This window comes from Scomber scombrus, chromosome 16 (genome assembly GCF_963691925.1).
Source record: "Scomber scombrus chromosome 16, fScoSco1.1, whole genome shotgun sequence".
Classification (NCBI taxonomy): domain Eukaryota; kingdom Metazoa; phylum Chordata; class Actinopteri; order Scombriformes; family Scombridae; genus Scomber; species Scomber scombrus.
The window spans coordinates 17,510,256-17,537,477 of NC_084985.1; the positions used below are offsets into that span (position 1 = coordinate 17,510,256).

General features: G+C 40.9%; 3 protein-coding genes across 3 annotated transcripts; all 3 read left to right on the plus strand.

The window, feature by feature from the left end:
* The first annotated feature begins 822 nt into the window (after positions 1-822).
* On the plus strand, positions 823-7,402 carry polr1f (RNA polymerase I subunit F). Its single transcript, XM_062436353.1, has 4 exons — positions 823-1,116; positions 3,682-3,823; positions 3,929-4,137; positions 6,159-7,402. Exons 1-4 carry the CDS (start codon positions 827-829, stop codon positions 6,655-6,657), a joined length of 1,140 nt encoding a protein of 379 aa, XP_062292337.1. The 5' UTR covers positions 823-826; the 3' UTR covers positions 6,658-7,402.
* An 11,607-nt stretch (positions 7,403-19,009) lies between these two features.
* LOC133996462 (fer3-like protein) lies at positions 19,010-19,474 on the plus strand. The gene has a single exon (XM_062436045.1). The coding sequence runs from the start codon at positions 19,010-19,012 to the stop codon at positions 19,472-19,474; it is 465 nt and encodes a 154-aa protein (XP_062292029.1).
* Positions 19,475-21,785: 2,311 nt separating this feature from the next.
* Positions 21,786-22,334, plus strand: twist1a (twist family bHLH transcription factor 1a). Its single transcript, XM_062436044.1, has one exon. It carries the CDS (start codon positions 21,786-21,788, stop codon positions 22,332-22,334), a length of 549 nt encoding a protein of 182 aa, XP_062292028.1.
* The last annotated feature ends 4,888 nt before the right edge of the window (positions 22,335-27,222 follow it).

Consider the following 27,222-nt stretch of genomic DNA (forward strand, 5'->3'; position numbering starts at 1 on the left):
ATGAAGCCTCATGTTAGCTAATAAACATTTAAATATAAAAGGAGGGCTGTGGATTTTGTCCCCCATCACTTACATTGAAATTATAAAAAGATCTTTTAATAGCCAGTATGAACAGAAAGAATGATTACAGCAAGAAAAACATATGTCAATGTTCATTTGACCACCCAACTATTGTTTTAGGAAAAAATGTGAACCTATCCTTTAAATCTAGATATTCACACAGGGTCCCTCTTCTTAAATCAGGTAATAAAACAGAGTTAACCTGCAAGCCCTTATCATGTCTGTGCATATTCCAATATTCTCAAACAAAATTACAATGAATCGTATAACCACAAGCCAATAATGAATCTGGGGCTTTGGGGGCTTCCTGAGGTTCTGAGGCCCCTAAAGCAGATGCACGTTTTCCCCTTTTTTTCAAATTTTAATTATTTTACACCTATTACATTACTGAAACATATATGTGGTACCACATGCAACATATTAATGCACTAGACAGAGAGTAAATCCAAGTTATATTTTCTGTTAATAACAAAGGTTTGCTTTTATTATGTTTGCTAGACTCAACAATTAAAGAAAAAAATATTTGTAGTCTTTGGTTCATTATTTTGTCAATACATGTAAATATAGCAGTCATTTATGTGGTTAAAAATACATATAGGGCTTTAACCAGGCTTAAACTTGAATACTTGTTTGAATTGTCAGCTGTCATCCCACCTCCTCACCAGCAGGCGGAGACATAAACAATTGTTTTCAGTATCTACCAAAGGTTTAGCGCTCGTTAAAGCGGAAGTAGGTTGTTGTTTGTCTTCCGGTCCTCTTGGACAGCATGGCGAACTTAGAGCATGCTGAAGGCGACCCAAAACACGTGAAAATGTCTAGCGAAATCCCCGCTGCTTGCGCCGAAGAGCAGCCGGCCGGAGTGTCCTCTAAGCCGGACACAGATGCGGGCGCAGTCCCGTCGTTCGCTGCCGCCTCCGAGCTGCTATCAGCGCCGTACTCGTGTCTGGTCATGAACACGCATCGGAGACATGTTGCCCTGCCACCCATGTACCTGAACAAGAAGAAGACAGGAATAAAGGAGGAGCTGGAGGCCGAGCTGCTCAAGTTCTCCGAGAGGTAACACAAAAACACACATTCTGTCCACATAGCTTCATCTGCGCTGTCCATCCTTATGCTGTGCAGCGCACGACACCACCTTCCATTAAAGTCCACAAACACGCCAATAAAACAATGTCAACCATTTCTAACGTCATGCCAAGCCTCTATTTAATATATGTATTTATCTCCTGCCTTGAAACGGACGGTCAACCTCGTGGAAGCGCATTAAACACAATAGTAGATCCATTATCGGACACAGAATCTAAGTTTGTATGTAGTGGCCATGGCCTCACCTCCCTGTTACTGCTTATGAACCGTAAACTGAACCGTAGAGAAGGTGTAAAGTTATTTTACTTTAATAAAACTCCAAGACATTAAGGTTAAACACTAACAACACAAGATATGAAGCAGGATTACCACTGTCAGTAGTAGCCTATTGTACATGACTGGATTATTATAGATACAACATTTTCTAATCAGGTTTAATGTTGCAGCCTGTTCAAAATATAGTATGTTTACTACTTACTTTTGGATAGTTTAATCTGTTTTAATTCATCATTATTTATTAGATATGACATATTTTGTATGTAAAACCTTGATTTTCAAACTAGTAGCCTAATTATAATTATTATAATTATATTGTCACAGCATATGTTATGAGCACAGTTTTCATAACATTAATGACAACTCTGATATGTATAGTGGCCCAGTGAGTCAGTAAATAAGTAAATTGTAAGTCAGCCAGCATGCACATAATCAGGACTCAGGATGCTGAAACTGAGGCAGCAAAATTGTATACAGCAATCATTAATTTTATGATTTACACTTACACAGTTATGGCATGGCGTAATGTCTACTGTGTAAAAGACCTAATGGGTTACCCAGATGTATGATTGAGAACTAGTGGTTAAAGTTAGTCAGTGATTCTGGAGAAAGATTGCTCAATACACATTTTATCAGATTCAGGGTGTATCTACTCACAGTCCACTATTTGTCCATTCTGTGCATGTGCTAAAAAAAATCCATTGTTCATACACAGCACTGGCTCTGTAAATGAGACACACAAAAAGTGGCTTAGACCGAACCATTACTCCAGCCAATCAGCAGCAGGGCACGCTCATGCTTGTGCACAGGACAGACGGAAGTCATCAGGGCAGCTGTCTGCGTGAGGACATTACTGTCTCCCATCTCCAGCTCTCATTGAATGGTGGTAGAGACTATGGCCTATTTAGAAACAAAGTGTTTTATTACAGAACAGAGGCGCTTCCATTTTATTAAATGTATCAATCAACATTTAATCCCAGACAGTCTCATGGAGACCCCACACGTTTTTTACGTTCTTCTGTCTTGTTAAGTGAAGTGTAATCTTAGCAGGCAGCTGTTTAAGTCACACAAATATCCCGTTCTATATATGTTTTGAACTAATTAACTGTATCACCAAATCATTAAATACAAACACAGTTGTGTGCACCTGAGGAACCGACATACAAAATATTTAGGTTCAGTACATTTTTGCTGTCAGTGAGTCTGGTGAAAGCAGTTGGTCCAGCTGCTGTTCTTTTAGCTCTGCAGGAGCTGCAGCTGACAGACGGCTGCTTCTGTGGACAGAGACGCTTAATTCAGGTCAGTGAGGTGGAGAGTGTGAGTGGACTGTTGTGCTCACATGTGACGAATTTTTTCCAGTTGTGATGAAGTGTGAGAGGAACAGAAATTACTCTACAGCTGACGGATTGCACCGAATTCTGCCATACTTCTCTTGTGGTCGTTGCCTTGGCAATGCACGTCCATTTGAATTTAAATTTGAGGGGGGGGGGTCAGGTGTATTTGTTTGGGCATTTAGTTCAAATGTAATTTATACAGAATTACTGACTCTACAGTTAATGAGTGAGGAGATGACAATCATTTTCACCTATCCATATTTCGATTCATCAATAAATAGTTTGGTCCAAAAAATGCCATACATTTTGAAAATGTATGGCAAATATATAAAGAAGAAAAAAAGTAAAGGTACTGAAGTGAGTCACTGATGATGGAAATTTCTAACAGGTGTGTTTCTGTTAGTCAACTTATTGATGAATCAATTATTCATTTAAACCTGCTGTGCAGAACTTTTACATATAAATGAACGTCGGCTAATTCCGAGCACTTGCCAAATGAGCTCACACAATGCTGATTAAGCTTATCACTGCCATATAAATCTCTCTGCATCTCACAGTAATCAGAGTTTATAATCATGTGGCTCTTCTAGAATTTCCAAATATTATCAGACCAAATGGTTTAAATTCTGATAGTGAAACAAGTCAAAACAATGTATCCACTATTTTACAGCCGAAGCAGTAGAGACAGAGTATGCTACAGCGGAGCCTATGCCGTAAGCACATGTAGACAGTGTAATTACTAGCACTCCAGCTTTAGGTGTCAGATGACATCATGACCTGCTTTCTTTTGTATCTAAGTATTTGTATTGGTGTTAAAATTGAGCTGATGCGACACCCAGAAAAATGTTCCATACCAAAAATGTCAGTATTAAACTATTTTAGCTCCTGCCAAGCTAACTCAACTTGACCCGTTTTTCTCTTGCAGTCTGAAGGGAGTTCCTTTAGCTTATGAAAGCATCAAGATAGTCGGGCAGCATGGACACATTTACGATGACAGCGGCTACATCCACATGGACATAGAGGCCAGCTTTATTGTATTTCAGCCCAACAAAGGACAGACACTGCTGGTGAGATTTGATTTCCATTTACAGACACATCAGATTTTTGTAAAACCTCTCGCCTGCCTGCATCATGGTCAAGTCATTTCATTTGTACTGTGTTTCTCTTCACAGGGTAAGGTGAATAAACTAAGTCTAAGCCACGTGGGCTGCCTGGTGCATGGCTGCTTCAATGCCAGCATTCCCAAACCAAACCTGGTCTCTATGGAGACCTGGAGGGACGCAGGTCCGGGGATCGGAACTGAGCTAGAGTTTGAGGTGACCACACTCGACGCTGACACTGCGGGGGTCCTGCTGATCAGAGGAAGGCTGGACAGAACCAAGTAAGTGTGCAGTGGGGTGTGTGTGTGTGTGTCAGTGTTTGTGAGATCTGAACCATCCCTGCAAGCACAGCAAATCTCTAATGTATACTGCTCTTGGTAAGGTGTCTACGTGGAGAGTTCACTAGAGGCTACAAAGTGGGGCCATATCCACACTAAGAATTATAAACCTGGGGCCTGATTTACTAAAGGTTTGCGTGTGTAAAAACGTGTGCAAACTTGACATCACCCACAAAAAATGTGCAAGCTGATCTACTAACGCAGCGCACTGAGGCTTGCGTCTTTCAACTGTGCAAGATAGTACGCGCTGTCCATTTGGTACGTTTGCCATAATGAATATGTAATATGGGGCATTTCAACCCCAGTGCGCAAAATACAGGGAGGAGAAAATGCAAATCTGTAATTTAGCACACTCATTGTGATTTACCAAACCTGAAGGTATTTTTTCTGACGGAAACTGCGTCTATAAATGATATCTTTTGAAGGACAGGTATTAACCAGCTGCACACTGCGCACAGATGACTTTTGTCACTGTGGAGACGAGGAGACGGAGGCACAATGACAGAATACTCACAGGACGGAGTTTTTCCACCTGTGTTAATAATTTTGGAGTGGAATATTTTTGGTTTTACTAACAGCATTGACTTTGTCACAAATACTCTCCCATATGTCGGTTTTTCTGGTAATATTTGTTTTTGTTATAACTCAATATATTTGTTAACCTCTTCCACTAGAACCTGATCACATTTTATTTTCTGCTTGCAGCGTTCTGCTCGTCCAAACTCTCCATAAAGACACGCAAAACCCTCATTTAAATACTGCTGTTTCACCCTGTTGCACCTGTTTTCATTTACGCAGTTATTCTTAGTAGATCACGCAATCTATTGCACTGTGCACGCTATTTTGTACCCTTTATTTGGGATCTTCTTAGTAAATCAGGCCCGTGAAGTTTCAAGCTTCAGTCAGTACCGAAATGGTCAAACAATGGGAATACACCGAAAACTCTACCACTAGGGATTCTGATGAAGTGATCAAATAGCTTTCATCAAAAGATGGTCAAAAATGGTTTGTTGCATTCAGGAGAAGCATAAAATATGAAGTAGATAAACAGCAATAGATTGCATAACAACCACAACCTTTAAATCATAAGACGAGTTAAATTTCCCCAATTTGGGGATTATTTTCAAAGATATTAACTTGTTTTTTGAAAGCTTCAGCTTAAATGGCAGGAGAAAGAATTATGACGCAGTAAAGGTGGTTTTTAAGGGATTTTAACTGCAGTTGATAAAATGACCACCAGTCTCACCTGGAATCATTGTTTGTAATAATACTGAATGACAAACTTCATACGATGTGTGTAATCAAGTAGGGCTAGGCAATATTACGTAAAATCAATAGCATAATTAATTGTCATCTTTACCTCAGTTACACTTAATAAACAGTATCACCTGTGTACACAGTGGAGCTCTTATTAGGTATTTGTACTGAAAAATAAAAATAGAAACTCAGATCATGACTTGTTCATATTTATTACTACATTCAGTAGTTAAGAAGACAGGTATTTGTTTACTAGAACAGGAAATTCAAACTAAGATATGGCTCTCTATAACATATTTTGTGAATGTCATATCTTTATCTCATTATCTCATTTTCTTATTAGCCAGATCTTTTAAAGTGACCTTTTTAATGACTGTGTACCAGACACGATGCCCCAGCCTCCAGAATATGGTCAGGATGTACAGGGGGAGACAACCTTTCTAGTTTAGATTCAGGTGGCAGTTTGGGGTTAACCCTGTCAACATATTATACAGCTAATGGTAAACAACATTATGGAATTTGCTCGGTTGTTGAAGAGCTGTAGCATTAGAGTTGTCTCCCTTTGTTGTTGTATATTCTTTGAGTATTACACTTTTCTGAAGCAGATAGTTATGTGTTGTAGAAACTGACTGTGTATTTTCTGGGAATCAAAGTGTTCAGGATGTGGTTAAACCCTTGATTGACGTTTCCGTTTGTCTGTGTGTCAGGGTTCAGGAGCTGCTGGCTATGGGTGAGAGCTCAGAATCGACCATCCCTGCAGACCAGCAAGAGCCGCCAGACACAGAACCGGCCCCGGAACCCACCGAGGAGTCTCCTGAAGACACTCCCAAGAAAAAGAAGAAAAAGAAGAAAGACAAAGTCAAAGAAGAAGAGAGAGAAGAGGAGGTGGCAGCAACACCCTCCTGCCAGCTGGACGCCAACACAACATTAGAGCTGAACGGAACAACAGACGACAACGCAAACGGCAACGAAGCCAGCGAGAAAAAGAAGAAGAAAAAGAAGAAGGAGAAGCAGTTGAAAGAAGAAGCGGAGGAGGTGGAGCTTTCTCCTGTGGAGATCCACGGCAGCGACTCCAGCGGTTACCATAGCGACAAAGCAAACAAGAAAAGAAAACATGAAACTGGTAGCGACGTCACATCAGGTTTTAGTGAAGAATCGGAACCAACAAAGTCCAAGAAAAAGAGGAAAATTGAGCAGTTTGCCTGAAAATAGTGTTATGTCTGGAAAAAAAGTTAATTGTGGACAAAATGTGATGTGATGACAAAAATATTTAATCACAACCGTGGTTCTGGAGGAATATACTCACGTGCCTTAGTGATTAAACATTTGAATCAAGCAAGATTTCTGTCCCATGGTGGGTTCTTCCATGAAAATTATTTAAACAGAGGATCAGACATGCAGATGAGAGGAAAGCAGAAAACTTCACAGATCAGGACTCATTGGATTGCGATTCCCTTACTTTGCCTGATGGGGGAGCACAACTGCTTCACAATACCACACTTGGACATAAGACAAGAGTGAGACCGTGTCTACACTTTCTCCTGTTTATTGTTGAAGGTCAAATGCTAGACAAGTGAGACAGCCAAACTCAATTAAAAAATATATTCTGTTGTCTCTTGTGCCTCTATTCAGTCCTTGATAGGATTGCCTCGATGGAAGGAAGGAAAAACATTTTTACAGCAAATGTTCAGTATTCATAACACAAACAGTGCAGTCAGGAATGATGTTTTCACAGAAAGGTGTGTCATTTTTCATTGACTGACTCAACTGAAATGGAAATTAAATATATATATTTTGGCATGTTTGTACTGCTTCCATTTTTCTCTTTAGAAATGTGTGGGGTCTCTGAAATCTTGAACAAGTTTGGGAATTTATTACATTGCTTTGATTTGTGGGAAAATATATTCTTGTAATAACATAATAGCAAGAATGGATGTTTTCATGTCGAACTCTCACAGCTAGCTCTTTTATTCTGACCAGTGGGTGTCAAGTGATAAAGTGCTGAGAGACAGCCTAAATATCTTTTGTGTTTTCTTTACCCCCACCTCCACACACACACACAAATCCTGCCTTTCAGTGGGGAGTCTAATTAGTTGTGAGGTGCTAAGAGCTGAAGAGCTTATCGGGAGCTGCCCAAAGAGGACAGATAAGAAGCTGCAATTAACTCAACTCATCTTCTGTCACACCTGATCCTATATTTCTGTCACTGAGATCAGTACATGTATTTTATTTGTTAGTGTTGATGTTTTGTTATTTTAATTGAATCTCCATATCCCAAAGATAGGATAACTGAAGAGAAAATTTTAATCACTGCAACAAAGTCAGTCAGATAACTGCAAAGAAAGAATCAGTCGATATATTTATTCTATTAATATTAAACTAAACTTTATGTTATCTAGGGATTGATTGTAGCCAGACTGAGCAGTGGTGTCTCTTAAGAAATGACGGTACCACTCTGATGAGGTGCCCTTAATAAAGAGGTTATAAGTTAGAACATCCATTAAAGACTTATTAGCCCTTGGATTTGTAATTGTGATGGTTAAAACTCTATTAAGGACTTTTTAACATGTACAACTTTGGGCTATGAAGCTATTTAGAGTGCAAGAAACCCACAAGCACGTATTAATGAAGTGCAACTGCATCACTACCAAATGGAAATGACGGTCAATGGGATTTTTCACAACTTGGGAGCCAAAATGTTGATCTTTGACTTGTGACAGATTGGTATTAATAAATGAATGAATAACCATTTATAGACATTCATTAGAGTTTATAAAAGACGCCCTAGTACCAAAGGAGTTAAATGTACTGACTCACTGAAATGTGACAGCGTCAAGCTTGCCAACAGCATGAAAACATACAAAATGGAACTGATACAAGCTCATGTTTCATGTTACCTATATTTTAGCTTTTAGCAGAAGAACATTAACTTTTCCGACAATCCAACATACAGTGTAATCTCATAGTCGTTACAAATCATTCCCGGAATTCCCAGAATACTCTCGATGACCTCAGATTGAGGAACTGCCACTGTTTTATCTGCAAAAATATGCAAAATACTTCAAAGTTGTTATATTCAGATAGAGAGAGATTCAAAAACATTCTCAAGTGGACTTCATGTGGTTCATTGTTTGTCTTTTTGTCCTCTCTTGACCTACATCTGCCTTTATTGCACCCCTATGCCCGATATCAACCCCTGGCCGTGTGCACCTGTGCCCACCCTCCCCATCACCACTCATTTATCTTGTCATTCCTGCTATCACTCCCCTCACGCTGCCTCCCCCTCTTCCCCCATCCTGTCTTCCCTCTCCTCCTCCTCCTACTTGTCTCCCTGATTTATAGGAGGCGGCGTGCAGTTCACACACATTCCACTTCAGACCCCCCCCTCCTGCCACTGGACTCTCATATCTAGGCACGGTCGTTTATCTTCATGATCCTCTGATGGAGAGAAGAAGAAGGAGGGTGAGAGAGATGAGACAATAGGAGGAGTGTTGTTTTTGTTGAGCAGGCAAGACTATCTTTTCCTCACACCTCTGTCTGCCTCTCGTTGCCTCTATAGGAGTGTTTTCTGGTGTGTGTGTGTGTTCATGTGTGCAGAGGTTGGCTGTCTTTCTATCTCCTGTGTCAAAGTTTCCAGGCTGGCGGCTCCTACATGAAAGGGCCCTTGGAGTCTTTATAGAGAACAAACGGCGCCCTGACGCAATACTCCAGGTTCAGGACACACACAGACAGCAACGACCCGTGCCACACACTCAATGGCTCACTCGCTCATGCAGACACACCACATCCACAACCCGCAGTCCACAAATCCCCATCCTTGCACACCCCCTTTGGCCAGGCCTAATTAGTTAGTATGTGGTCGGCAATCTGCTCAGTCCCAGAGCCCCAAATGGCAGCAGGTCATAAAACCTTAAGTGTTCCACCAGTCAGAGCTGTGCAACTGTGGCCATATATCCTCCAACACAGCCCAGCCAGGACTGAATCGTATCAAAGCCCATCAGTCACAAGCCTACTGACATCCATGAAATCCCTTTATGGCATTTTCAAAGGCATTTCTGAGAGATTTTTGGCACTTCTGCTTTGCATCTCTGTTTTTTATGTGTTCAGCTCGCTCCCTCAGGTAGGCAAATAGCCCATGCTCACACACAGACAGACCGGCTTGAGCGTTAAACTCTTTCCCAAGGGATCAATGTTCACACACACACAAATACAAGCACACATGCGCACACACTTTTAACCCTGAAAGTAAACGTTACTTTTGCTTGGTGAGCTGGATTCCCATAGTTAGTTTGTTTCCTTGGCACCCAACACCCACCGTCCTGCCCTCAGTAACCCTGGTGACGACAGACGGGTGTTTCCTGTGACACCATTCTGCTCGAGGTTTGTCTTTTGATTTATTGTGTGTATGTCCAATTTCACGCGGTTATTATCTGGTGCATACCTCGGGGAGTCATCAGTGAAATGTTTTAATGAATCTTAAGTAGAGGACATGACACTCTCATGGTTAAGTCTAACTTCTTCTTCTCTCAGTGTGTAACATTCTGCATCTGGACAGAGGTTGACAACAACAAAATAAGGATTTAATACCCAACAAACAGGAGGTCCCTCAGACATTCAGATGAATTTAAATCCTTCAGTTGAGCTTTCGATTTTGTGATACTGCATATATTTTTAAGTTTAAAGGACCAATGTGTAGAATTTAGTGGCATCTAGCGGAATGGATTTTGCAGAAATGGAATATAGCATAAATATGTTTTTGTTAGTGTATAATCCCATGAAAATACGAATCGTTGTGCTTTCATTACCTTAGAATGAGCCCTTTAAATCTACATAAAGAGCAGGTCCTCTTCTATGGTGACCAACATATTACACTGCCATGTTTCTACAGTAGCCCAGAACTGACAAACCAAACACTGGGTCTCAAGAGGGCCTTTTGCATTTTTTGTTTCGCTGCCACTGTGGGTTCTTCTACATGCCTTTAAGGGGATGGTTAGAGGTATTCAGTTTGTTTCAGTCTGCAACCTTACTGCTAGATCAAGAGAAGAGTCCGTACAGTGCAGCTCCCAATGCAGGCAATCTATTTGGATATCACCAGTAGTGACGTCTCGGGTACAATGCTCTTCCTCAGACCTTACTGCTAGATGCCACTAAATCCTACAAACTAGTCCTTTAAGCAATAGTTTAACAGTTTCAAAATAGACTACAATTATTTGTTTATTTTGTGAGAGTTGGATGAGAAGTGTCATCAAATACTCCACATTGGAACCGTGTACAAGCCATGGACACAAGTAGTGTCCATGGGACTTTCTGCTAACTATCCTGCAATGCAATGCTCCACATATTAAAGACGTAAAAAGTACCATCACGCTTCTTTAAAGAGCCAGGCTAAAGTTACCCCAATTCCAGTCTTTATGCTAAGCTAAGCTAAGCAGCTGCTGATTGTTACGTCACGGACAGATACCACAGAGTGGTATAGATCTTCTCAAATAACTCTTGGCAAGAAAGCAAATAAGCATACTTCTTAAAATGCAACTATTCCTTAAAATTGAAGTTAAGGAATAGTTTAGATCTGTTATACAATTACGAAAGATGATTTTAAGATATTGAAACTTGCCCTCCACATAGCTATTCAGCCAGTTCTAACTTCTCTAATGTCATATTTTTCCAACTTCTTTACTCATAAATGTGTAAATGTGAAAGAACTCTCACTTCAACACAGTTTATGAGTAATATTTGTTTCAGTTTAGGGTTTTCATTTTTACACTGTGGTTTTTCAACTTTTATTAAACGATTTGAATAGTGTCCTGACACTTCATGTGTAAGTACTTCTTTTTGTGCACATAACATGTTTATATTATATTCCGCACTCATTTTGAATATTGTCTCATTGTTCATATCTAGCATTCATTCATATTTTTGCTTTTTCCATCCATCTGATATTTTGTGCACCCAAATGACACGTCAGTTCCTACTTTTATGCATATCATTATTTAATTATGTACCTGACATTTCTTATTTTCTTTGTGTCTGCCTACTTGTATTTGAGTTTTGCACGTGCATGTGTGTGTGAGAGTGTGTGAGTGCATGCGTGCTTTGCTCTGGCCCGCCAGTCCAGTGAGATTAATAGGGCTCAGTATAATCAGAAGGTAATGGGAGGCTCACTGGCGTCTAGACAGTGTTCAGACCAAACCGTAACTCCTACATTCAAAACACTGGGGAAATATGACAAGAAAAGGACAAAAAGAAAAAGTGTGACTTACTTTTTAATCTTAACTGTATGCATCTATTATGATTGTAACATCATCCACAGAGACAAAGCTAATAGTGAAAAAATGAGGCCAAATCATATTGTGAGAGCCAAACAGAGCCCCATGATTTACAGTGGAACAACAAGCTAATGTAAAAAATGTATCTTTATCACCTTGAGCATATAAATCGAGAGGAAAGCGGAAAAGCAGAGAGGAGTAATGAGGGGAGGGGTAAAGTGGGGAACACACACAGCATATCATCAGACTTTCGACCAAAACCTCCCAAAACCACAGAAAAATAAATAAGCCTTGAGGGGGAAAAAAAGCTTCTGGGTCTGGAAAAAATGATCTCATGTTTAGTCATGTAGCTTTACAGGACAATACCCAGGACACAACTAAATATTTTATTATTACATTTTTATGACAACCTTTATGTCACACTGCAGAGCTGAAGGTATGGGTATGAAAGAGGGTGAGATAAACAGAAAAAGAAAGAGAAGAGGAGATGATGAGAGAGAAAAGCCTGGGTGGCTGAAACACTGATGATGATGTGTACATTAGAGCTGATTGCTGGAAAAGCACTTATAAAGTAATTGACAAGAATTTGAAAGAGGCTCTTCTGATCAGTGAACCAACCGCTGACTCTGGCAAGCAAGCACATTTTGATTAATGACAAAGTCTACATGTGATAAATATGTTTAACACAAAATGAAACAGACAAATACTTTATCAGTGTAGCATGAGAAATAATCAACATGCACCACAGTTGCATTATATACTGTCTGTGTCATGTAAACATGAGCTGAAGGTGATTTTTGAAGTTTGTAATTTTCCAAAACCTCTGTAACTCTTATTTCACTTTCTTTTTGAAGCTGCATAAGTGGTGTGAGCACATTTTTTAAAGATTAAACATTGTGATGCTTTTCCCAAAAAATTAGGAAATGCTGCAAATCATCAGCTGATCAGTCACAGTGAGAGAAGCATTTCCATTTACTTGAGTTGATTCTACAAACTGTGTGTAGCTGTGATAAAGGTTTAAGGCTATCAAGAGCTGTGTAGTCAACTGTATTCATCTTAAAAGGAATGGTTAGACATTTTGGGAAATAGGCTTACTGACTTTCTTGCCAAGAGTTAGATGAGAAACCACACTTCACACTTCTGACCACTTCTTGGCCAGGCACAATGACTTCCTGGAGCCTCCAATAGTTGTCTGGCATCCTTGCAGTGACAACAAGACTCCAGGAAGTCAGTGCACCCGGCTGAGTAAAAGTCCCAAAACCCCTATAAAACCACAACTTGTTGCTCTCATGTCTGTACCAAGCGGCAACAACCACAAGTTGAGGTTGAAGCCAATGTACCTTTAAGTGCAATGCCACCAATGGACACTTGATACTGGCTCCAGAAATTCCCTGGCTATTGGCTCCCATTCAGAAAACGTCAACATTTCTCTAGAAACACTTAATCAATTCTTTTTTTTTCAATGAGTCATTATGGTCTCAATCACTAAATTCAAGTCCACTAATAAGTGTGCCTGTGGTCATTTTGGAAATTATTGCTCCTTTAATAACATTTGAAGACTTACACAGTAGGCTTCAGTGTCTGCTGCGTGGGTGTTGATTGGCAGCTGTGATTGACAGTTCCTTCACCTGCTGCTCTATAAGGCTACTAGGACACCCTGCACTTGTAAAAATAGAAAACATCATACATCATAAGCACCAGCTCTGTGCTTCAAACCAGCTCCATTGTAAACAAATGAGTGATGTCACCCTTCACTGCATTCATATTTATATACAGTCTATGGACAGTTTACAAAATTTACAGTAAGGCAAGCACCAGAAACTAAGAAAATCACTTTCACAGAAAGGCATTGAAACATAATCTGGTTTTTAAGTCCTTCCGTACAGTCGGTTGTTATTGTGTTGTCATTCTTTTTCACAGCATCTGCTCAGGATCAGCTAGAGCATATTCATCATTTTCATCCACATTTTAGATAGAAATAAATTCCCTAAGGTTTGTAAGGGCAACAGCCCAATCCTTATAAATATGCAGCACAATTCCCAAACATTGTGTCCGATCATATTTAACTGACAAAAAGGTGGAAAAAGAAATTTCTTTTGACACTTGGATACTGTGAATCCTTGACAAGCCTCCTCCCAGTATAGAAGAGAAAGAGTCATGCTTTCATTCAAAAGTTGTGAGAATTAGGGCTATTCCTCTTGAGTGTTGTCCATATTTTCCAACTTGCCTCATTTCTTAAGCAGTTTTACCACTGTGGTGAGAAGGGGAAAAAAGCTCAATCTATCTGGAACAGTCATGCATAAACATATTTCACATAAACTACCTCAATGTGAACACAGAGAGATGCTGATTTAACAAATTATGACTTGTGCACAAACAAACCCAGACAAACATGTACAGGATAAACCTACACTGCCAAACTGCTTTAGGCATGCCGCTCCAATCTTAGTCATCATCATTATCGTCAAAGAGTGGCATCACTCTTCCTGGCAATTTAGGCATGCAACACACGTAGAGTTGAGAATATGAGTCTTAAAACAAATGAAACATGGCACCCTTAAAGTACACAGTAAAGAGTGGGTGACCTTCTTTCAGAAAATAAACACAGACATTACTCAGACAGCATAAGAAGGGGGAGAGCAGAGGCAAGGTGCTGACATTGGGTGAGGGTGGGTGGGGGGAGCCACGCAATGAGATTTTTTGTGTGGCGGTGGCTGAGGGAGTTGAGAGGATGGATTAAGAGAGGGAGGGGTAATTCAGAAAGGAGGAGTTGAGGGCATGCAGCGGTTTTGGCGAGTGGGAGGTGTAGGTTCAGAGGAAGAGGGGGAGTAATGGAGAAGGGAGGGGGGGGGGGTGAGGAGAGGAGATATATGATGTGGGTTTATCCAACTTCCACGAGCACGCACATGCACACACACATACATGAGCTCTACCTTTCACTGGCCACCCAGCTGTGTAAACACTCCATGACTGGCTGTTGGCTAAAGTGCCCAGCCAATCAGAGGGTGAGATTCAGAGGAAGGTGGGACAAGTGAACCAATGAGTCAGATTCTGGGTGTGGAGAGCTAAAGGAAAGAAAGACTGAGAGAGAGAAAGCATCAGGGTGACATGATGAAGAAGAGGCAGATAGGTCAGAAGTTAAACTCATCTGCCCATACTCCCTCTATCTCCCTTTGACTCCCTGCTTCTCTCAAAATGGCAGCTTCAAGATCCAAATTCGCTTTATTGGCATGGCCATAGTTAAGCACAGTACTGCCAAAATCTATTGTGCAAGGTTTATAATGTAAGTATAACAATTCTGCCTTTATATTCAACAACATGTGCAGCATCAACCTTCACGCCAGCTCAACTCTAGAGAGAAGTTAGAGAGGTGAGGGTTGTACTCTATGTTCAATCAGTGACGTGAAGAGAAAGAAAAGAAAAAAGAAAAAGTAACAGAAGCAACTAAGAAAGACCGTTTTCTCTGGATAGGGAGAGAAAGCGAAACAGACAAAGGAAGAGAATGAGAGAGAAGTGTCTAATTTCAGATTTACAGTGGTGGTGGGAGAAATTTGGCCGTGTTCTTATAGCACACCGAGGACAGAGCCAGAGAGGAGTTGGAAGACAGATTTACATGGTGAGAACAGCTCTGGCTGCTCTTGAGCAGCACACTGGACACATACTGTTCTCCAGTGATGTCTACAGTAAAAGAAACTACCAAATGACAACTTTAACTTCAGAATGAAAACACACAAACACACACATACACACACAAAATACACACTTTTTTCACACTCAATCATGTGAAATCAGTGAATTCATGTTTCCCAACATGCAGAACCCAACTCTGGTACTTCCCAGGCCGCCTACTCATATTTTACTGTGGTATTATGGTGATATATGGACCCAAATTCCAAGAGGAATTTAGTGTCAAGTGTTCTCTCTGCTGCAGCGCTGTAGGATAATGCATTACAATTTATGGACTGAGTTGGGTATTTGAATGCAGTCACTCAGTTCAAAATTTAAACTGAAGCTGTGTTTTAATACATTGAGACACTGTTGAAACATAAACAATTTATATCATAACCTCATACAGTTTGTTCTAGACATGAAGAAAATCTATTTGACTGAATTAAACTTCAATTCCATACGTCATCACAAGGTTTCCGTTTCATACTGAGGTCATTTCTGTCAAACCTCCACTGTTTACCTCCACAAACATTTATTCACATCACAAACTATCATTAATTTCCCTCGGTGCACCCAGTAATAACAGAGCAGAGCAGGAAATGGGCCATTATGAGTGTCTTTGTGAAGGTCTGTCCAAAATTGGAGATGTGTGATCTGTAGGTGTGTGTGTGTGTGTGTGTGTGTGTGTGTGTGTGTGTGTGTGTGTGTGTGTGTGTGTGTGTGTGTGTGTGTGTGTGTGTGTGTGTGTGTGTGTGTGTGTGTGTGTCTGTGTCTGTGTCTGTGTGTGTTTGTGTGTGTGCTTCTTTTGGGGTTTTACTCCTTATTTAAGACCAATATTTACCCAGCAGCCCCAGGGTGAGATTACCTCATATTCTCCCGCCCAGCTGTGCTTTCTCAGCGTTTCCACGACAACCGGCGGAATGTCCCATCATGTTTATCTGCCTGCCAGGAAAACAGAGAGCGAGAGGAAGAAGAGGCGGTGGAGGGAGATGGAGAGGATACACTTAGGTTGGAGTGTGTATACAAGACACACTCACTGCTGTAGCACTCTTGTGTATATGAAATAATCATACAGGAATGTATAAGGCACTTCAAAATGCAAGAAAAAAGACAGAGGATTTCTGTTGGTACGTCACTGATGTGTTCACAGCTACTGGAAGTTGATCAGTACTCCCACTTCCAGGCAACTTCAAAGCAGATATAAATTGTTTTTTTATTGTTTTATTGTTTATTGATCGTTGATGGACAACAAGACAAAAACCACCAAAGTATAACATGGATTAGAAAACTCTGGAGTAATTTTATGGCATTTGTGTCTATTTATGTATGATTGATTAGAACTTGCAGTAACACTTGGTTTCAACTGCCCCTATTATCTTCTAGAAGTAGTGTGTAAGCACTTGATGTCATATAATAACACACTATAATGTTTTTTAGCATATGTAAGGGCATTGTGTTAATGTCTTTGTCAACAGTTTTTACTCATCTAATGATTAATCCATAAATTGCGTATAAGCAATTAAAGAATGCTTAATATTGCTGTGAAGAGAAGAAATTCTTACAGCATAAGTAATTCAATGAAAGCTTACACATATGTTCAAATTATTCACAGGTTGGTTTTAAAATGTTAAACACATAAAGATATATTGTAACTACATGTTCATACACCAGGTATAGAGGCTTCATATGATCAGTTGTTGACAAATTGCATTAATAAACACTCCTCAAAAATGTCTGCTTACACTGCCATCAGTGTATGATTAAGTGTTACCATATCAGCTGTCAATGTTTTTAAAAACATCATAGGTCTGGCCACTCAAATCTATACCTGTTGCACAAGACCACTAAACAGATCCATTTAGATGCTTTCACTTTTTGTTGCAGTATAATTTGCAACTTCTCACACAGTGCAGATCTCTGCCCTGCATGTGTGCTGTTCTTGGATCAGTCATGACCTATGACCTCCCATAAAAGACAATCCAAAGGAGAATTTATCTTTAAGGATCAGTAATTTTCTTATACTTTTTGTGAGATCAATTATCTCCATCCAGTCTTGTATGGCTGAAAGTTGGATTCAATTAAGCCTCTGGAACAATTTGTCATCATGTGAATTCAGCTTTAAAACCACCAGCACAACACTGGCTGAATTCAGCAACTTTCAGAACAGCGTACTCCTCCAATTCCTTCAACCACACTAGTTTAGTTGCCCTTGAGTGAGTTATTTAACCCCGAGAAACGTAAACTCTAGAGACAGTTTTGGCAGCCTCCATGTCTGATTTGTGTATCAAATATAACTCTTCTCACAGTCCATTCAGTTATTAGGATGATCAATGTTTATGTTCTTAGTCGTCTTGCCTGCATTAAAGTAAAATTGTATTACATTTGAAAAGCTTTATTAGGTTAACCAAGAAGGAAATTCTATTTGGCAAGTCAAATGTGGAGCTGATGTCCCCCTGTGCATAATCTAACAGTACTGTGAAGCAGTTCAACAGTCTGTACTCCTAGTTTTTTGGACACAGCAGCATCTATAACCAAAATAAATATGCATGTGCTTCTGCACTGTTCAGCATTACAATCAATTGCAGTTAATCATTGCAGGTCATAACCCAGGCAAATATGCAGTAAACTAGACCTTACAACTGTTCACAGCTGCATTTCCTCTGCACATAATGATCTGTTATGCACATAAAACATGACCATGAATTAGTGGGGAAATTATCTATCAACTGTTTCACTATTGGCTTTCAGGAAAGTATGAAAAACGGTTGCCAACCAATTAAATTGTATTTTAAGGTTAGTCTCAACAAAGTAGTCTCAACAAAGCCTTAACCAACTATTCAGGTCAGACTGAAATGATCAGCCACTACTCACTTTTCAAATCGTTGTCATCACATATATTATCATCAAACACTACAGCAAATGTAGTCTCACTACTGCAGACTTCTTCATGACCCAGCACTCTCTCTCCAGAGGATTAAAGCCCACAGTTACACCAGTGTCCTTCTCAGCAGTCCCTGTAGTGTGGACTCTGTCCTGCCATGGAAACGGGCAGCTATTTGCTTTAATTTGCAACAGAAAAGCTTGTGGTGTATAGTGACTGTTAGAGAATGTTGTATTTGGTCTTCCCCTGGCCTGTTTAAGTGATAAAAGTGTCATTATTTAGCTTCTGAAGCAGAGAGGAAAGTGCAAACAACACTGTATGACCCTCTGTCGAGAGCCCCCGTTCTTCAGAAGCTCATTAAGGGCCTCCAGAAGGACATCGCATCAATTGGCGGGGCCCTGCAGCTTCCTCTCTGCCTTTTTAAGCCTCTCTACTCGGATTCAACCCATTTACCGACCGACTAACGACAGAAATTGACTCAATTTAGAGGCTTCAGGGAGATATGAAAGATGTCACGCTGTGAGGTGGCATAGACAACTTATTAAAACAGCTGGAAAGGCTCTTGGAATTGAGCCAAATAGGATCTCACCCTATCGTGCTCTGACCGGATTTGGAGATGGTTGGATATACTTGTTGAGATGCTGCTTTAGTGAATGATTGTAGCTGGTCCTGAACACAGTTGTGAGCTTAACTGAATAGCATAGATAAATCAGACATATTGACATTCAGTCGGGGACTAAATATGGAGATGCAAAGTCGCTTATTGGACTCCACGTTAATACATTTTGTCAGTGATATAAACCTGATGGATTTTCCGCAGAAGTACGCTTTGGGAGCAAAACAGCAGGTGGATGATAACTCTTCTAGTCCGGACAACCAGACACGCCTGAGCGACTCTCCCTGGAGCCGGGACCTGGAAGACGGGGTGAGCACTGCGCAGCATCTGGTGATGGGTTCACCCAAGTACTACAGCCGCGGGGCGCACGGGTGCACGCAGTCCAAACGAAGGAGGATCATCACCATGGTCCAGAGGCAAGCTGCCAATGTGCGAGAAAGGAAGCGGATGTTTAGCCTGAACGAGGCGTTTGATGAACTGAGGAGGAAAGTTCCTACATTCGCCTACGAGAAGAGACTGTCCCGCATTGAGACGCTCCGCCTGGCCATGGTGTACATCTCCTTCATGAGGGACCTGCTGGAGAACACTTGAGTCACAGCTGTCCAATATGAACAAGACTATAATTGACAAAGACACATTGACGAACTGATGAAATATTTTAAATGTAGCTCCACTTTTTACATCCAAACATGTGGTATATGCCCGTTTATTGTATCATAAAGGTAGACAAAAGGATTTAAGGAATATTTTAGACTTTACTTTTTTTTTTCTTTTACAAAGTTTCAAGCACATTTTTATCTGAGAAAAGTATATCGGTGGCAACATAATAGTCTTATATTAAATTATGAGATGTGACATAAATAAGTTAAGAACACTTCCTTATTATATATAATATTATTATTGCTTAATAAATAAATGTATAGGCCAAAGTAATGTATGCGTTTTTTTTGCTCTGCATTGCAATTATAAGGAAAACATACAATTAGATTTAAACTCGTGTAGGCCAAAGTATAGCCTACTAATATGCCTAATTTATTTCGTTACCATGTTTAGAAGACTGCATCTATTAGCCGTTTAAAAAAGTAGATGATCATATTCTGTACACTTTAATACAACTTTGATATATTCAATAGAAGATAGGCTTGGCTTATATATTATTTAAGAATTCCTGAGTCATAGTGCAGTGAGAGGCTGAAGCCTCAGGTGAGGTTTTTTTCAGCACCTTGGAGAGCGAAATAGACGCTGGCCTCACCTGGCAGTCGTGGTGTGGCTGAGAACAAGAACAGCCAGAGGTTTTCCTCTCCTAGAAAAACAAACAAAAAAGCTATTTATTGGCCACTGGGGGTCTTATCACCTGTGTCACCTGCTAATGAGGTTTATGCAGGGGATTTGAATCACAAATCCGAGACTCACCATGAGGCTGGATATAATCTTTGGCACTGAGGTGTGAATTGAGTTGAGATATGATGAGAGAGAAAAGAGAGACCGGCAAACCCCAAAACATGCACTTCACGGAGAAGACAGAGATAGCCTTTTTGGGTGCAGGCCCGAAAGGCTCTTGTGGCACAATGAGACCTCCTTGTCTGTCATCCTAATTCATCAGAGGTGAGGCCTCACAGCTGGTAACTCGCACCACAGACCACCTCCAGAAGTGGCCAGATCTAGTTTCAGCCACATGTAGAGGCAGGCTATTTCTGCTGGAATTTCATATTATATATTCCCGTCAGGACCCAGCGCTGGGTGGTCATGTGTGCATGTTTAGGGTCTATGTGCGCGAGTGGCTCTTTCTCTTCTCCCTGTCCATCTTTATCACCTCCAGTGTTTGCATTGCGCTGCAGCAGAACACCGCCTTAGCGATCCCGCTGTGCACGAGGATCCGCCCTGAGAGCTCCCTGGGACGGCCCGTCTTTTAAACCTGAGCCGCGGTGTCGAGATCCCTGCGGGAGTCAGACCCATTCAAGCGCATACCTCAACGCGGGGCCGCTGACGGGAAAATAAACACCTCGGTCTGCTTACGAGCACAGGCCTCCTGCTGTGACAACCTCCTGTGTTTCAGTAGGACTGATATTTTTCTCCGCCACCACTGCTCCCATCTCAGGCAGTGTTTAGACATGTAGAAAGGGACTTGTAGAAGAATTTCTGTTATGTCCTGTTACAGCTGATGGACAGTTTTCATAGATTTACACGTTGTGGATTAAACTGGGCTGCAAGATATGGTTTGGGGACCATGGCACAAACCAAATAAGAAATATAAATATAACCCCAATCAAGACATGTAAGTGAGATTGTCTGAAGGTCTGTCAGATCCCTTTCTTCTCAAAATCATTTTTATAGACTTTCAAATGAATTCAAATTGCTCACTTTTATTAAAAATTAGCCAGCAGAGTGTTTGGAAACAGGACTACTGTGCATTCGAGACAGTAAAGTGGGGTGGGAGAGGCACAATTTATCCCTAAAGGAGTGAGAAATCTTTCTGTTCCTGCAAAGAGCTGCACCTACAAAATGATTCAATAACAACGCCCCTTCATCTCAAATACACCCCCGTTTCTTCTTGTGTGAATGAGTCTGCATGTCTTATACTCTATCCTTGATATTATAGCTAGTCCTTTCTTTCTCCTGTGGTATTATGTTACACCCCTCCTCACCCAATCACAGCGTTCCCCAAAAATCCTCCTGTCCGCTCCCCGCTATAAGAGCCCCGGTCGTCCCAGTCTGGCACACACCTCTCCCTCTCCGTGGCGCACGAGATTTACCGTAATATCAGCCCTCACCCAAGTTGCAGGCCACACTCATTATTACCTGTAGTGTTTGTTGATGTTGTAACCAGTTCAGGGAATACGGGGCAGGGGTTGCTGGAGATTATAACGGTCCAACAGGCCATAGAAAAGTGTTGGAGAAGACAATGCGAGAAGAGGACTCTTCCCCGATGGACAGTGCGGGAAACAGCGAGGAGGAGACCGACCTTCAGCTGCCGCGCAGAGGGGCGAGGAAGAGGCGAGCGGCCCGGAGGATTGCGGACGAGGAGGAAGATGGGGACCTGGAGAGTCCGGACCCCGGGAAGAAGAAATGCAGGAAGAGTTGTGACGGCGGAGGAGGCAGTGCTGGGAGCGGCGGCAGTGAAGGCAGCAGCAGCCCAGAGCCCTCCTTCGATGACCTACACACACAGCGCGTAATGGCCAACATCCGCGAGAGGCAACGAACGCAGTCCCTCAACGAGGCATTCACGTCGTTACGTAAGATTATTCCTACCCTCCCGTCGGACAAACTCAGCAAAATTCAGACATTGAAGCTGGCGTCCCGGTACATCGATTTCCTGTGCCAAGTTCTGCAGAGCGACGAGTTGGAAGCGCGAGGGACCAGCTGCAGCTACGTGGCGCACGAGCGCCTGAGTTACGCGTTCTCGGTCTGGAGGATGGGGGGCTCGTGGTCCTTGTCTACTACGTCCCACTAGCAGGGCTGCTGTGGATGGGACAGCACGGTAAGCTGAGCTCCTTTCACTTTTCATCCTGCAGTGACAGAAATCTGTACCAAGTTGTGCCAAAATGTCCATTTGCGCATTTTACGCACAGAAAAATCAAAATAATATAGGTATATCAATCCATTGGTGGCAATATTTGTGTGTTTATATTAACAGCTCCTACAAACTCTTCCACTATTACTTTGCCAGGTCATTTTTGTTATGACCTGGTATAGGTACAAAAAACCCATCAAATTATGCACAGTGGGAAGATCCAAGATATGTCACCACTTTACAATGTAAAATGTGTACATCATACTGAGTGCTTACAAACACAGTGGGGGTTTAAAATTACATTATTATCAATTTGTTCACCACCAGGTTAAATCATTGGACATATTCAACTGCATTAACATAGGATAAAATAAGTCTTAGAAATTTCTAGATATCATGTTCTTTTCTTAATCAAAACAATATCTTTTTCACAGATTATCCAGACTGAAGGGCCAGTGGATCAGTCCGGCTCTTCACATGGACTGAGACAGGCAAAACTCAGCCCAGCCACTGTGCTTTAGGCCTCAGAGGAGAGCGGGCTTTTCATATTTCCCGTTGCATGGACTGTTATGTTTGCAAGGGAGCACTTATGGGACAGGACGGATATGAAGAAAGACCACTGCGACTATGAATGTTGTAAAAACAAAATGAGCTCTGAGGAACTGCTCTGTTTTGAAACATGAGAGAAAAATGACAATTCATTTCACATTCCCTGTGACAATGTTTCAAAGCAAATGAAGTATTTGTATTTATTTTTCTACACAGGTTCGAAATTCATTTTCCCCCACTCAAATAAAAGCTATTTATTTTGGGATATCACAGAATGCTGAATGGATCTGGAGTCTGCACATTTTGAATGTTGTAAATATTTGCTAATAAAAGATGAAAGTATCATTTTGGGTATCTATTCATTATAAAGGCTTAATTAAAAAATGGTCACCTTCAAGACAATTCACTGATGTGGACACTCCATTGACACACAATAATGGTTTTAAATACTTGACAATCTTGACACAAAGTCATTTCCCATAGTCTTTACACTTCAGGCCAATGAAAAGACTAGAGAGTTTATTTTCACTGGTTGTTTCTGAATCCTCAGTTAACTAAACCACAGTGGAGGGGGCAAAAGAAAACATCTCATTCCCGTGGCTTATTCTGTAGTGATTTCTTGAGCTCAGGGATCTGGGAAAGCCATAATTAGCCGGTGGTCTGTTTGAACAGGGTGAATGTAAAGCTGTGGGAGGCATGCATGATATTCCCAGATGTCCTCTGAGCCACAGGTCAGCAGGGGAGTCTCCTGCAGGTGCTACAGCAGCTACCCCAAGAGCTTTGACAGATAAAAGGGGTGGGTAAGGGTCAGCAAACTGGAGAAACCATGTAATTACAAATACCTGTAATTATGATGAAACAGAACCACTTATCCACATTTAAACATATTACATGATAAAAAACAAAACTTTTTGATCAAAAAAAAAATCAGAATTCTTCATTCTTACCGGTTGGTAGTGGTGAGAAAGTACACTAATACAGTATTGTACTATTTGAGGTTTTTGTACTTTATTTTCCATTCTCTGCTACTTTGTACTTCTACTCCCCTACAATTCACATGTAAATATTGTACTTTAAACTTCACTATTCAGTTTTTATTTGACAGCTATAGTTATTAGTGATTTTCACATACAAAGCATGTGATCAGTTAATACAATATGATGCATTAAACTAAGACATGACATGAAAATGCAGCAATATTAATGAGCCAATAACATAAAAACACAGATAGGGGCCATTCTACTTTGCAGGAATTAAACTTATACTTTTGCTCACAATTCTTAAGTAACATTTCAGTAAATGATCTGAATACTTACTTCATTACTGCTGGTTGGTTCTTCCATAGATCAAGTGAAATGAAGACAGGCTGTGCTAAAAAAACAAAAACAAAACTAACTTTTCTTCTAAAACTCTTTGTATAGATGTTGACAGCCCCCTTGCCTATAAAAAATGAGAAATGGGACAAATTAAATGACTTCTGCAAAATGGACAGGTCATGTCCTCTCATCATTTGAATTAAAATATCAAAGAAAATCCTTGGGGAAAATATGTTCTTAGATGTATTTGGGTAGGGTAGGATCAGATTAGAACAGGACTTTAGGAATAAATGGGATCTTCTAAATCTTTAACCCAAACAAACGTCCTGTAATAAACATTTGAAGGCTACTATATCACAGTAAAAAAGTTCCTCTAGGAATAAGCAATTACAAGACTACAACAGTGATGTCAGTTAGTTAATGAGAGTGGAAAGATACTGAGTTCAGTACTCACTAGTGAGTTCCACATCTCTCCATAGGACTGTTGAGGGATGATTATGAGAGCATTACTGTGTTTTTGCATCACGGGTTGCGTGCGGAAGGTAAAGCCATCAGCTCTGACCTGAGGCCCTCACCAGCCACCGGGGGGAATCGATTCCCACCCTTAGATCGCCGTGGCCGTGTTATCTTAAACTTGAGGCTGTTGCTCTGACACGGAGGAATGTCACCTCTGAGGCTTCCAACACACACACACACACACACACACACACACACACACACACACACACACACACATATATATATAGGTTATACACACAAAGAGGGAGATTTCTCATGCCTACCAAACAGGGAAATACATTCCTATCAGAGAGAGAGAAAAAGAGGGGGAAGAGAGCTCCTGCAACTGAGCTCCTGCACCCCCTTTGACGTTTGAAGGTAATGGGATGAGCGCTTGTTATCAGTGTGAAGGCATCTGGCTATCTGGATTTAAGTGTGCTATGATTTATAGACTCTTTGATGACTGAAACACACACTCTCTCCCACTCATTAATCACAGTTTCCATCTCCCTGCTTTGGCCTTGCAGTCTTTAAACTGATCTAAAAGTCAAAGGTGCAGGACTGTGTGTATTTTAACAATGCCAGGAGCTGTAAATCTCTGCAAAAATGGGTTTCTCACTCTACAGTATAGTTGTAGTTTGTTGGGTTGTTTCATCACTCTAGCAGAGGCTAACCTGTCTTACCTCTCTTTTTTTTATGTCTCCCTCACTTCCATCTCGTTTTGAAGTTCCCCATTACAGAGTAACAAGCCCTGGTTTACATTAACCCTCAACACCATAAAAAGACAGGGGGGTGAGAGGAAGTTGGTCTGAGACACAGACACACCCCCCCACACACACACACACACACACACACACACACACACACACACACACACACAGACTAGGTTTGCAGGTCTGGTTTTCATTACTGCTAATTATCTGTGTTTCATCTCAACCTGAAGCTGTGTGTGTTCATCATGACCGTGTTTACCTGTGTTCCCGTGTGTGCCCTCAGGTCTCTTTTTCTATTTGCGCTCTGCTGCTTTTGAATCATACATCTCAAATCAAGACAATCATACCCGAGGACATTCTCTGAAATAAAATTAAAAACTGCTTTGCATATCATTGCAAACCTCAGTCTCTACTCATCTCTTGCCAAACTGATTGTAACGGTGAACTGGCTGAAGTTTTGAACATATAGACTTTTTGATTTAATTCTCCTTCACTCAGAGGTTTTTGCATTTTGATTTATATTGTGCATTATATTTAATAACCAAGTTTTATATGCCGTCAGTGTAAGAATGTGGGGCAGGTTGAGGATGCAGTCTACCTGATCAGTTTGGTGTGATGCTCTGTAGAAACAGTGTCGAAACACATCTATTTTTCCAGTTGCTGAGTCCCAGAATTGTGAGTTCTTCTTTATCTCTTCTAATAAATTCACAGCGTTATAAATGCTGCCATCATTATTTCACATTTGTTATGAAAGAAGCACAATATTCTCCAAGAGTCCAAACTGACATTTGTGTCATTTTTATGACCATGTTTACTTTTTTATCCTTTTATACCCGAAGAGACAGTTTGGGAACAAAATGTATTTCAATACATCATCACAGTCCAGTTAAAACAAGGTATCTCTAATTTGGTGATTTAAAATTGAATGATTAAATGTTTCTTTATTGGTATGGAGGGAAAAAATCTGCTTCTTATGTTGCGTAAACCTAATCTAAACCCATTGGATGATCTGGAAAATGCACAAAGCTAAAAACAAGGTTGTTTTACTAAGCTTGTGAAAAGTAACACTTGAAAATGAAATAATCATTATATTGTGTTATATTGTATTGTACAGTATTGTGGTCTAATGAAATCGGTATTACTGCTTTATAGGGCCAGGGGGGTTCTGCAGGGACAGAGTGACAGGGAACTGAAACAGAGGAAGTGAGTCCACATTCCCAGTTGGCAGCAGAGTAACACATTAAGCACTCACACACACTCACACTCCCTGAGGACGGTGCCAACTGCACCCATCATTCTTGACTTGTGACCTCTCAAATTGACCCTGTCCCCAGACTGCGGTGACCCCCAGCTGGACCACGAGCCACCACATTCACCTCAACTCACTTCACTAATACCTCTCAGATGTATGGGCAGAGGAGTGGTATGGATTATGGAGAAGGATGGGATGCATAGGAATAAAAATGTTTGATTGAGAGAGTTTGAAGATTGACTTTCAAGTGAGAAAAAGAGGAGGAAAACCCAAGAAATGGGGCAGGAAGAAGAGAACGAAGCGCTCCTGCCCGGGGCTGTTTATCTTGCAGATTGAGTTAAGCACAAGCCTCTTATAACTCTCCACATACCAGACAATATCACAGTGGCCCCGCTTTAGGAATATAAACATACACGCTTTATCAAAGACAAGCACGGCCCATTCAAACACATAGACTCTGTCTCCTAACTTAATTTACTGCACCCTATACAAAGTTCCTT